A 14,199-nucleotide genomic window follows, 5' to 3' on the forward strand; every position below is an offset into this window, starting at 1 on the left:
AGGGACAATGGGACTTTCATGTTAAACTAGGGAGTTTGTAACCTGGGGACAATGGGAGTTTAACATGGGGCAATTTTACTTTGTAACCTGGAGATAATGGGAATATAACATGGGGACAGTGGATTGGGACTGTTTAGGGACAATGGAAATTTGTAATGGTGGGACTGTCTAGGGACAATGGAAATTGAACATGGGAAATGGATATAACACAGACAATAGACAACAGACATTTTAAAAAAAGAAGAAATTATGCATGAAAGTCAATTATTTCTTTTCGAGGCCAATGAATGGCCCTAAAAAGGGCCTTTGGGTTTCTTCTTCTTCTTCTTCCTCCACTTCTTCATCCACCCCTTATCTTTCCCAAAATTCCTTTCTTCTTCCTCTTTTCATTTTCTGGTAACCAGTCAGGATTACCCATGGACCTAACCTTCTCCTGTATCATGATGGAATTGTTATTCAGTTTTTCAAAGGCCTCTTTTTTCTTTAAGTTTTCCTTATCCTTTCTTTCTTTACTCCATTTGTCTTTGATCTTCTTTACTTCTTCCTCCATCACTTTTCTCATAAGTTCTTCAGTTTTCTTCAGCTTGTCCAGGCCTCTTTTGATTAATGGCCAATCTGACCATTTCACCATGCCTTCCAAAAAACACCTTAATTATATAATGTTATCCAGAGCCTCTATTAAAGTTCCAACTCTGACATAGGGTGGATTAAAGAACCCTGTCAACTTCTTCATTTTGCAAATATATATATTTGTGTGTACGCATGACAAGTAAAAAAAAAGTATGATGTTGAAATAAATTTTGTTTGAAACATTATTTCCTTCTGTAATGCAAATAAAAATAAATATGCTGTACATTAGTAGTATTTCCGGTTGTATAGAATTCCCTCTCACTCTTACCCCATTTATGATTATACAACTATTACATTTGTGGACTTGCCTATATCTTAACACATCTCTCTTCACTCAATAACTCAAATCAATTATATTCTAAACTCCAAAATTCTTACCTATTCATATCACTCCCTGGATATCACAAATACCAAGAAACATTGTACTTATATGTTGACAATAAAGAAACTTTAAATGACTACAACACTAAAAATTTACAAACATCCAGTACTTAAGGCTGGGACATCGAAACCAGGGAACATGAGAGACCTAGTGGTCTAAAACGATTGCCATACTAGCCGCCATGTATAACCTATCGTGTGTTGACAACTTGTGTTAAATCCACAAAAAACATCCAAACCAATAACCATGATGTGACTGACTGCCTGATTCATGAACTATATATAGTCCCTAATACAAATGTGTAACATAATATACCATGGTGATATTAAATGTTACCTCCCCATCCAATTAACGAACTTGATTTTTGTTTTCCTATTGATGATATGTAAATTAAACAAATTGTCAAAATTGATTTTGAAGAGAGCATTGTTATTGAACTTATTGCTATTGAACTATATATATATATATATATATATATATATATATATATATATATATATATATATATCAAACTGAGGCTCACAATAGTATGTGTAGGTATTTGATACACTAAATATGTGATATTACAAAATACTGAATACAAATAATATAGAATTCTTATCATTTCTTCCTCTTGGAATTCTTGATTATATTACATACTCTGTGTCGTTGTTGTTGTTGTTGTTGTGGGGTTTAATGCCATTTTTCAGCACGATAGGCTATACATGGTGGCCAGTATTAATGGCGGAGGAAGAACCCGGAAAACCCAGAAAGAACCACTGACCCACGAGAAGCTACTGGCAAGCTTTCTCATATGCCCACATTGGCTGAATCTTAGACTCGAACCGCCACAGACAGAACTCCGTGTCGTCAAGATAAAGCTAAGTATTCTTGTATTTAAAAAAAATAACAACACTATTCAGACAATGTATTTGGAGTGCCTGTCAATTAAACACATCACAATAACAGTCGGCTATTATTTTGGTACAAAATATCACCTACAATCTATTATGCACAATACAGTATTGAAATCCCATATTTAAAGCTAGCTTTCAAACACAGGGAACTGAAATAGGGGCATCCTAACTGGACAGTTAGCTGGCAGTCTAAAAGCAGTTAATTTTGACATGAATGAAATTCACACTTGCTAATAACAAGTTGATGACAGATTCGTGTTACTTTGATGTTGTATTCTGGCGGCAGCTATCGGCCATCTCATTATAATGAAGTTTCATATAAAGAAGTTTGCACATCATAGAAGGAAGAAAGCACATCATATAATGAAGTTTCCACATCATATAATGAAGTTTGCACATCATATAAGTACAAAAGCACAGCATATAAAGACGTTTGCACATTATATAAGTACAAATGCACAGCATATAAAGAAGTTTGCACATCATATAAGTACAAATGCACAGCATATAATGAAGTTTGCACATCATATAAGTACAAATGCACAGCATATAAAGAAGTTTGCACATCATATAAGCACAAATGCACAGCATATAATGAAGTTTGCACATCATATAAGTACAAAAGCACAGCATATAATAAATATTCTCATCTTAAGACAGCTCTGGCGTTCCATAGATAACTGAACAACACATTTTCCCACTCAGCAGATGGTTGAAGCAGGTCTGACAAGCCCTTGAATTTGCCGTCCAGCAAATACATGCATACAGAGGGCTCCTGTATGTACGTGATTTTCTGTGTCTCAGATAAAAAATAATTGCTTCCAAATACTCGTGATTAAGCATCTCCAAGACCTCTGTCACACAGTTAAACCTAGAATTAAATCACAGGAACATTACACATTAGGTTTTAGTAAAGACTGCACACGGTTTAACCATGTGCTAAATCGTTGAAACATTACATATTATATATAATTTTCAACTTTATTTTGAGGGGTAAAAATGGTATAAAGGGAGAGAAAATTGTCTAATGCTGACTGGTATTACTATGATTTTATTTCGGTTCTGTCTGATGCCGACTTATGTCACTTATGATTGTTTTTTTTTCTTCTATTCTGTCTGTTGACTTGTGTGTCACTTATGATGTGTTTTTTTTTTTCTCTTTCTTTTCTATTCTGTCTGATGTTGACTGGTATCATTATGATTATTTTCAGCAACATAGAAGATGAATACAGCACTGGAAATTCAGCTGGTGGTGGGACTAATGGTGTTAGGGATCACTTTTGGAGCTCAGGCAGAATGGAGACCTGAAGAGTTCCCTAATCCCTGGACAGAGTTCACCAAGTGTGGTCAGCCCAGACCCTCATACCTCTGTGATCCCAATAATATTGTGTCCCGGAAATACTGTAATTAACTCTCTCACTCAAAGACACACACACACACACACACACACACACACACACATGTCCTGTTAACTCCGGTTTTGGTTATTGAGTACATGTCAGTGTTGCCATTACTTTGATAATGGTATGATCATGACATTTTGCAGTTTTATGACCAAAATAATCAAATGTTGACCATTCTCATAGCTCAGGAATGCATTTGCAGAGGGAATGGACAGGAAAAATCTAGTTTGGTGGAGCTTGGGACAGGTTGAATATTTTGCTTTGCAAGTAAACATTTTAGTCATTTGCACAGAACCTTTTACAAAATGTGAGGGAAATATCTTGATTTTGGTGCAGTTTTAAGTAATATTCCACAACTCCATTTTGCAGTTAAAGGACATTTGTAAGGAAACACATTTCTAGTTGAGAAAATGTAATCTGACCTCATTAAATGTAGGTCAGGGACAAATACATGTATGCCTACATATTTTAGACACATGCTTGTTTATGTAGCATTACAAATGCAAACATTCCTCAATGTCTCCATGTTTGTTTTAAAAATTGTTCTTAAAAATATGGATTTTAAATGAGGATGTGAAATGTATGGATGCATATATTTTTTGTGATCCATTTGTGCTTTTACCAATTGTTTTTTTGACAAGTATTAACATTAATTCAAAAATTGAGAATCACTGATGCATTGAGCATTATTGAAACATGTGTTAAAGATAAACATTATAACCATGAGTAAAGAAATCGTTGTATATGATCATTCAGCATTCATGATAAAATCGTTCACTTGTAATTTTATAACACTTAGAAGTTAGATAAAAGAATTTTTAAAAAAGCATGTTCAGATGTCTTTGCCCTGGTACAGTAATCAAAAATCATGCAAATATTGCAGGCTTTGTAAATTGTTTCTGCTTGAAATTGTTTAGAGAGAGACAGTAAGATGGATGCTTTTCTACAATTGGGGTGATTTTTTTAAACAATTGCCAAATGTCTTGTCCAGGCATAGGTAGCAATCATTTTGATTAAACTCAAGATTTAGTTGTCATTACGTAGATCTAATGGACACCAATATGTTGTGTATATCTGATGGACACCAATATGGTAAATCTAATGGACACCAATGTGTTGTGTGTAAATATGATGGACACCAATATGGTGTGTAAATCTGATGGACACCAATATGTTGTGTAGATCTGATGGACACCAATATGTTGTGTAGGTCTGATGGACACCAATATGTTGTGTAGGTCTGATGGACACAAATATGTTGTGTGTAAATCTAATGAACACCAATATGTTGTGTGTAAATCTGATGGACACCAATATGTTGTCATGTTCTGTTTAATAGGTATTTCACTTATCAATAAGTAGATCAAATGGACACCAGTATGTTGTTTTGATCAGATGGACACCAATATGTTGTATTGATCAGATGGACACCAATATGTTGTGTTGATCAGAAGGACACCAATATGTTGTGTTGATCAGATGGACACCAATATGTTGTGTTGATTAGACGGACACCAGTATGTTGTGTTGATCAGATGGACACCAATATGTTGTGTTGATCAGATGGACACCAGTTTGTTGTGTTGATCAGATGGACACCAGTATGATGTGTTGATCATGTTCTGTTTAGTAGGTATTTCAGTTTCTTCTTGATACTTTTTTCATTTATCTTGCTAGACCCCTTATCTATATGTTTGGAAGGTTTTATCTTTGTAAAGTAATTTTGAAATATATATATGTAATACTTAAAAGCAATGACACTATAAGAAAAGCTAATCAAGAGATAGTGAGCAACAAAAGTTTATAGTAAAAAAAAATCCCATATATGTCAAGTTAGGTATACTGCAGATAACTGTACAAGATAAATTAATTAAAAGAGACAGTCTCAACACTGTTATTAAAATGCTGTGTATGTTTTCCAGGAAATTGCTATTTTTAAGCACCTGTTTAACATGAAAGATCATTTGTAACCACCAAATTATTTGATTTTTTATTGAAAATGCATTTATACATTTATTTAAAGCAGCACATTTTGAAAGGAGAAAGTTTTTCTTTTGTTACTGACACAATTTGCAACATGAAACCAATTGTACACTATATATTTGATTTATATTGGTTATAAGTTACTCCAATTTCAACCTCCCCTCCCCCGCATGTATTAGTTACATCTTACTCCTGTTTTACTCCTCCCTATTTATTTTTTCTCTGTTAGTCCAATTTCATTCTACCCTCCCCCCGGAGTTGTTATATGTTACTCCAGTTTCATCCCCCTCCCCCCAAATTTATATTAAACCAAATGAAGTTTGTTGATGACTGGGAATTTTCAAGTTAAGTCATTTACATGTTTATTAAATTGTGTCAAAGCACTACAAGCTTGTAAACTGGTAGAAAGCTTGGTTTCTATCGGTTTCAAAGATAACATACATTTTAGTAATAAAGTAAAAAATAAATTATTTCTTATGCATGAATTAAATTTAGATAATAATGATAATTTCCCCCAAAAATAATAGCATTACCATAAATGACAAGTTTTATTTTTTGTTATTTATGTTAAATTTATTTTGTAGAGGTCAAGTTGAAGTTAAATTCACTATGACATTTTATGTCTACTAAAAATGCACACTAACGTATCCTTATTTAATTTCAGCGGACTTCATTGAGTACCATCTGAATCGGGTCCCAAATGTAACTAGTTGCCCCTGCAGCACATGGCACTGTGAACACACCATAAAGCCTGAGGGCTACAAGATAGCCATAGCTGTCATGACCAAGATGAAGAATGATTATGAGTCAGTAAAATTTGGCATCTTTCATCTGTGTTAAATTACTGCTGGAGCTTTTGTATTTTTAATACCTTTATTGCTTGCATTGGGGTCATCTTGATGGGGATCATGATGTATGTACATCCATCTGTATGTCTGTCTGTTGCAGGAAGCTTGTTAAGCATGGTGATACTAAAATCGACTGATACAGACCAGTGAAATTAGACAGGTTTTTATTTCTATTGATTTGTTGATTGCCTGATTAGATTTTCACAGCATTTGAATGATTTTTGCAATTTGAAACACTTTTTGTTATTTTTTAAATTTGAGTTTTTAAAAAAGTGAAAACATTGTTAGCAAATGTAGATGACTATTTTAGATTTTCTTACTTTTTGAATAATTAAATTTTTTATTTTGTTTTTTACTTTTTTAGCTAAATGTTTTTCATTGCAAACGTTTTTAGCATTTCATTAGCAAAACATTTTAGTATGGTAATGAATTAACTTTTTGACTTAAAGAAAAAAGTTTGATAGGAATGTTACCATCCATATATAGATGACCTTTTTATATTTCTTCTTCAGATACATTACCCAATCATAATACATACATTTATTACCCTCTAAATCCAGCCCTCCCAAATGGAAAATAAAGATGTAAACCACATTTAGTTCATTTTCACAATAAAAGTGCTAAAATGTCTGCTTGTCTAGATTAAAATTAGATGAGAGTGGTCTCCCATTGAATAGTGTAATTGTGTCAGATTCTGTCTAGATACTACCTCTGCTTACCCGGCCTCATAAAAACCTTCCATTTTGCACCATTTCACGTGTTTGAGCAATCCTTAGGAGTGTTTCATCACAGAAGTGTATAACCTATTTTCTGACTGAGTTTTGCTCTTTCTTCATCGTAAGTGAATATTTTGCACTTTAGTTTCATCAACTGTAAACTTATCAGAATCATCTTAATTATTTACAAAGGTCAGAGTAGAACTCACTATATATCTCTTTAGTCTTTGAATTTTCTTTAATTGTAAATGATCATTTATTCTCAGTAATTCAGAGGTGCTGCTAGGGTTTGTACAAATAACACAGAAATGATAAGAATTTTTGCATTGGAATTTAATGATGCATGGGAACTCCCAAAAATTAGTTCAGTTCAAAGTTATGCATATAAAAAAGGCACTCTGCAAGAATAAACTGAATAAAGATGAATCTAAAAAAAATGAAAAAGTAAGGAAACTTATTTGATCAAGATACCTCTGTCCATTCAAAAGTATGCAGATGTAGGTTAATATAAAAGGATTCTTTGAAATCCTGCTAATTATTCATAATATAAAAATGTGTGTACTGTAGGTTCTGCAGTTAATGCTGTTTCCTCACATTTGCACCTGCGTGACCTTTGGTCCATTTCTGGAAGGTTTGATGGTAGTCAAGCATGGCTGGACAGAAAATTATCCACTGATTCTTTTCAACTTCAATTGAGTGCAAAGCAAATGGTAGAATGAATAAACTATAGGATTAGGTGTACGAAGAAACCAGATTTTAATGCAAAGTTTCAGAAATCTTGGATGCTTTAGCACATATGGTTACAGCACAACACCAAAATGGGAAATATGTTGTGGAGAAAGGTAAGCAAAACCTTTAATGTCAGAAATTGATGTTTGAATGTTAACTCTTGAAATGATATACCAAGTTCCCACATGACATGCATTTTAGAGAAGAGATATCCTTGCTTGATCAGACATGATTTTTCTCTGTTTTAAAGTGGAATTCCGCTTTTCTCCTGTCTTGAATCAGATTTTTCTTGATATAGTCCATTTTTCATATCATCTCTAATCCAGTTTTTTAAAAACGGGGTGTCCAGTCCCATTCTGCAACAACCCTTGTAAATTATTCATTCCATATATTAGCACATGACTCTTGAAAGAGTATTCTGATTGTTCAAAGGTTTAAATTCATCCAATGAATCTTTGTTTAATGCAAACTGAGGGCAATGGAAAGAAGAAGCATGCTTGCAAAACACGAAGCCCTGAGTTGTTGAGAGACACCATGACACAAAAAGTTTACATAAAGGTTTAAAAATCATATGGAAATGGGAATGGCTGGAGCGAAAAGTTTATGGAAATTTAGTTGTTCAGTTATAAGAAAACTGAATGCTAGAGGACTGGCCTTTTGTGACCTTTGCAAGAAAGATCTGAATTGTGGTAATCGTGGTTGGAAGAGTTTGGAACAGCACCTACAAAAGAAGCTGCATATGCAAAAATTGAACCTCAGAAGGTATCTGTAAAAAGTACATTTAATTACTGTAAGAAAGATTTCTTGCATGAGAGAACAAATGTAGCTCTCTGTCAGAATATGTACACTGCATGTCGCCAATACAAGCTCCAGCTTGAAAGGATAAAGACTCATTGAGAAGGAAAAGAAACGATTGCACATTGAGCCAAGAAAAGTCAGTAGTGACAAAAAGGAAGGCTAACAATATCTTTGCCAAAGCTGCCAAAAGAGCTTGACTAGCATATCAACAGGTTGTATCCATTGGAGAAAATGACAAGTTAATGTATTTTATTATTTGTATATAGTTGATCAGTCCCTTGAAAACTAGTAAGCAGTATCAAATGATTTGTTCCTGGCATATAGTCCCAGATATGAGATGCAGACAGAATCCAGCACCTGGTCAACACTATCTCCAGCTTCAGCTCTGTGACAAATACACCTCACAAACTGGCACCCTTTTTTCTCATCTTAATCCAACAGTGTTCATGAAATACTTGGCCATCTGTTCATGCATTGAATAAGTCATCTATCATCTGCCTCTACAGTTTTTCTCTTTTGCTCTTGCACCATTAATGGTTCCCACATCCATCAATCTTTTAATCACGTTCTAGTCAAGTCACTGACCTGCTACACTGCTTTGAATGGAAACTTCATGACCCAAGTGTTAACTTCTCTTATTAACACTTCTGGTTAATTTTGAAACATACCTTCTACAAAATGTACTCTGGTCTTCCATACCAAAGTCCCAGCTGTTGACAGATATTGTAGGCCTTAGAATGTTGAAGCTTTATGTATGGACTGGAAACCTTTGCTCAATACAAATTATCTAGTTTTTTTTTTATAGCTTCATGCATGATCATGACAAATTTTCAGCATGCTGAGCATAGTGTAGATCAAACTGTTGAGATATCCACTGATAGGCACAAACGTTGGACCACTCTCCAGTGGCCTTGTGGTTAGAGTGTCTTCCTTGGATGCAGGAGGTTGCATGTTTCAACCTTGGCCAAGTGTTACCAAAGTCTTAAAAAAATGGTACTAACAGCTGCCTCGCTCGGCTCTCAGCATTAGGAGGTTAGTGTGAGGACTGGTCAGCCTGGTGTAAGGATAATGGGTGGGACATCATGCTATATGTCTGACATGATGCATCTGTGCGCAACATACATACATGATTTGCCAATGTGATATTCATTTATCAAGATTGCATCCATTCACTGCTGTACGTTAATAACAGTCCATATCTCACATTAGACTTATAGCCCATATCTCACATTCCTGTAGCCTATATCTCACATTCAACTTGTAGCTGCTTCACATACATTGGGAGATCAGAACAAGGACCATCTCTATGGAAAAGGGATGTATCTTTCTCCACCTCTTAACTATTATATTATTCAGGTAAAGTATGTTTCTTTGATTATACTTACCTATTCATAATGTGGGTACTCTCAATTAAACCCTCTATTTAGATACATTCTTGGAAGAACAGACACTTGTGCTTCAGTAGTAAATGACAATTGATTTGATTTGATTTTACACCAATCCTGCTATGTAGAGGGAGACCACTCTTGTCTGACTTGTATGTTGCAAAGCAGACAAATTTACTGATAAACAAGGTAGGGAAGGCTGAATTTGCAAAATAGTGTAACATGGTAAGATAAGCATTATTGAAGAAACTTATTTTACTCACAGATTTGGTTTGTACACCCTTTGAGTGGTATTTTGGATTTTTTTAAATTGGGACTGACACTGGTTTGTGTGAGACCATGTTAGCACAGTGCGACCCCACTATAATGCGAATTCATATATAACACGGTTGTGGCATGGCTCCCAAAGTTTCATATATTCATTTTCAGATGAAAGTTTTAAAAAAAATTCAAAGTACATGAAATAATGTATAAAAAATGTATTATCATTTTATGGAAAGAGTTCATGTATAAATTCATATATAATACGATTGTGGCATGGTTCCTGAAATTTTAAAAACATCTACTTGTATTTTTCTCATACCCAGAAAAATATTTTTTAAAGTACAAGAAATAGTGTGTAAAATGATTGTTTTCGTTTGGGGGGAGAGTTTGCATTTGAGTATAATATGATCATGGTGTGGCTTCAGAAATTTAACAATTTCACCAGGTTCTTGAAGTGTTATGCCAAAATAAACATTGGAAATCTTACTTATTACTGATGCATGAGTAAAGCCAGTAAGTCGTCTTTGTTATTCTCTTCAGTTAATTCTCTATGCAATTGTTGCTTAAACAATAGCCAATATGTGTTTCTTCATTAACTGCATACACAAGCAGGCAGCAGACAGTGCAGTGGTTGATGAAAGATTCTCACAATTTAATAAACATAAATTAAAAAAAGTAAGCTGCCAACATGTTTGCTGGGCTTGGCAATGTTATTAGATGCAATCAGTTGACCAGTAAATAATGTCTGCTTTATTAGCTGGAAATTGAAAGGGTATAAAATTGTACATGCGTTAAAAATCTTTATACCAGTATTATTCACATGTTTCTTTCGATATTCACAGAATCTGAAGTAAAAGTTATATGCACTTTGAAAGCAATTGTTTGTTAATTATTCTTGCTGTAGTCATTCAAATGAATAGGCGTACAAGCGTTATTTATCGGGAATTTACAGTGGATAAGGGTACATAGAAACGCATATGAGAAAATTTTAGTAGCATGAAATTTGTACAGTTGCTGTTCATAGACCCTGGAACATAATGAACCATACATGTGCTTCATCTTCTTAATCTAATTTTTCTGTTAATTTTTCCTATTGAATTCAGACACATAATGATCTGTGACAAAATTACTGAATAGTTTAAATATTTATGCAATTTTTGCAATGGAATTACATTATTATGGATTAACTGCATTCCACGACGGTAAGATATCAGACGGTAAGTATAGTGTTAATACTCCATTCATGTTCTGTTCTATTAGACATTGAATTCAGACACAATGATCAGTGACAAAATTATTGAGTATTGTAAATCTGTGTGCAATTTTTCAATGGAATTACATGTATTATGGATGAATTGCATGCCACAGTGGCACAGTAGTAAATGGTGTTGATATCCTATTCATGATATATATTAGACATGAATTCACATATATGTGCCAATGTGTTGTTCTATGAAGAAAGTAAAATACTGTTAAACCTTGCATTAATGCAACCCTATCTATTAATGCGATCATTTTTTACCCCAATTATCATGTTATAGCGGGGGTTCCACTGTACCAGCATTAGAAACTGCTTGACCTAGGTAAATGAGATATGTTTATTTATATGCATTTGTTGATGACTTGATTCATTTCTGTACCATTGTGGTGCTTTTTTGAGCATTTTTGGTTTTTTAGTCTGCTAGGACTTGCACATTTTTGTCTGTATTCTGGGCTTACGTTTTCTGAAAACACTAATCTAGTTTTTTGTTCATTCTGGTGATAAGACACAGGAAGCTATTGCATGGTCCATCATTATTTGTCTGTTCATGGTTGCTAATTTTATTTAAGACCTCAGCAGAATTTGACAGAAAGCATCCTGTCATTAAGATCTTAAATAATGACCTGTCACCATTACTATGATAGATAAATCTTGAAATAGCTTCTTATGAAGGACTCAGCAAAATTAACCAGATTTGACCAAAGGCATTCTGGCATGAAGCTCTTTGAAATTTCTTGAAATGGTGATGGTTTTCCATCAAATATGGTCACCATTACTAAAACTAGAACAACCTATAAACAACTTCTCAAGAATGGATCAGCAGAATGTCTTTCCGATTTGTTGAATTGATGCTGAACCACCTTCAGATAAACAAAAACCTTGAAGTGACTTCTTAAAAAGCATCAATAGAATTTGACCAAATTTGACTGAAAGATAGCTTTCAAATGCCTACAAATGGTACCAATCAACATTCACATATGGCCACCATTGGCAAAAATAGAAAATACCTATAAACTACATATTTTCAAAACTCACTCATCATGTAATTCAAAAAGGTGTTTGCTACTATAAAAAACTGATATATTCTGCCATTCCTTTCTTAAGTCTGGCAGTTTCATTTTTCTTAAGTGCAATAAAACAATGATTAAATGATTAAATTTCCACTCCTGTCATGTTACTCTGGGGTGGAGTCTTTGGTCAAAATAACATTATTTGTATAATATATCATAATGCATCAGAAGGTCAAGTCAGCGCTGTTTTGCTCCACTAGTACAAGCCCTGATATGTTGGCAGATCAAGATCTATACCTTTTTAACAGTACACAAGGATAAATATTCTTCAATTTTAATTTTGTTCCAACAGCTTTGATGACAAAAAGGATTTGGCCTTCAACTTTGCTTATGGTCTGGAGAGTCGGAGGTGGGATTTCGGCAGCTGTGAGAATGACATAATTATTCTCTACTCAGAACTTGATGGCATGGTGAGCAAAATTTGAAAAAAGAAATGTCAAGAAATGATTTATATTGAAATTTCCCTAAACTGCCCAATCAGTAATTTGTAATTTTATATATAATGGTCCCAGAAAAGGACTTTTCTGCTACCCCAAAAATCTTAAAATTCTGGATAACATCTGTATAATGGCTCAAAATGTTTGGCAGTTTAGGGGAGTTTTACAGCATTTTTAATTTCATACATATCACTGGCAATGTTGAAGATGACAAAATGATCGCTTTATGGAAGATATCTACTTCGTTCTGTACTGGTCAAATTTGAAATAGGTATCTCCTATACTCCTAGTGTGTTTAAATTTAAATCTGTCAAGACTGTCTACTTTTATTTTCTGGACAATGGAACACAAAAGAATGAACATCACAGACATTTCAAAATGTAGAAGAATTTCCAAGGTAGGACATGCTTATCACAATTATTAAACCATTTTTTTATAGCAAAGTTTATATCATAGAAAAAATAATACAGACCAATAGTACAACAAGGACAATAGACCAATAGTACAACAAGGACAATAGACAAGTAGTACAACAAGGACAATAGGCCTATAGTACAACATGGACAATATACTAATAGTACAACAAGGACAATAGACCAATAGTGCAACAAGGACAATAGACCAATAGTGCAACAAGGACAATATACCAATAGCACAACAAGGACAATAGACCAATAGTACAACAAGGACAATAGACCAATAGTGCAACAAGGACACATGTCATGGAGCATGATTGGGGCTTGATTAAAATCTTCATAATAACAATCATAAATTCAGTATATGCATTTTATTTGCAACATAAAATTTTGTAAATCATTAACTTAATAAAGATAATATTTAGCCTTTATGCTAAATACTTCAAAAATGTTATGCCTGTAAAGATTTTGTGATTTACAGTACTATTAACTCTGTTTTTATCTCACCTGGCTATATAACCAAGTCAGCTTAAGGTGTGGTCCTTTGTCTGTCATCACAATTACTATTTACTAGGGCATAACCGACTTTTGATCCGGAAATCGGATTCCACCGGATAGTATGAACTTCCGATTAATCGGAGTCGGATAAGGCAGGAACGACCGATTCGGATAATAAAAATAATAAAGTTGAATTTCTACAGCACCGTGTCTAACACTGCGTGTCATTCGATAGTGCGTTAATAAAGTTAAATAAGAAGTCAGAAAAGTCCAATATGGTCAACACAACGGGGTGAAACGATAATACTTGAGTTAGACCGAAAGATTTAAATTTATTAAAATATATAATACAGTCCTACCCGTTTATGTCAACATCCTCAATAATGAAGGCATAATATTGAATACATTGACACATGCTAATGAGGTATTAAAAGAAAATGATTCTTACAATCGTAAATATAAATAAAGTTAATAAGGAAACTT

At 33.9% G+C, this 14,199-nt stretch overlaps 1 protein-coding gene across 1 annotated transcript in view; it reads left to right on the forward strand.

Moving 5' to 3' along the window:
- LOC149773609 (uncharacterized) overlaps nt 1–14,199 on the forward strand; it is a 47,512-nt gene that overhangs the window by 9,765 nt on the left and 23,548 nt on the right. The window contains exons 2-4 of the mRNA XM_089946343.1: nt 3,120–3,311; nt 5,959–6,100; nt 12,658–12,775. Of these exons, the coding sequence (XP_089802469.1) occupies nt 3,131–3,311; nt 5,959–6,100; nt 12,658–12,775 (441 nt within the window). The 5' untranslated portion in view covers nt 3,120–3,130. The remainder of the gene's footprint in view (nt 1–3,119; nt 3,312–5,958; nt 6,101–12,657; nt 12,776–14,199) is intronic.

The sequence above is a fragment of the Sinohyriopsis cumingii genome, unplaced genomic scaffold (genome assembly GCF_028554795.1).
Source record: "Sinohyriopsis cumingii isolate HCF-2022 unplaced genomic scaffold, ASM2855479v2 utg000624l, whole genome shotgun sequence".
In the NCBI taxonomy this organism is placed as follows: Eukaryota; Metazoa; Mollusca; class Bivalvia; order Unionida; family Unionidae; genus Sinohyriopsis; species Sinohyriopsis cumingii.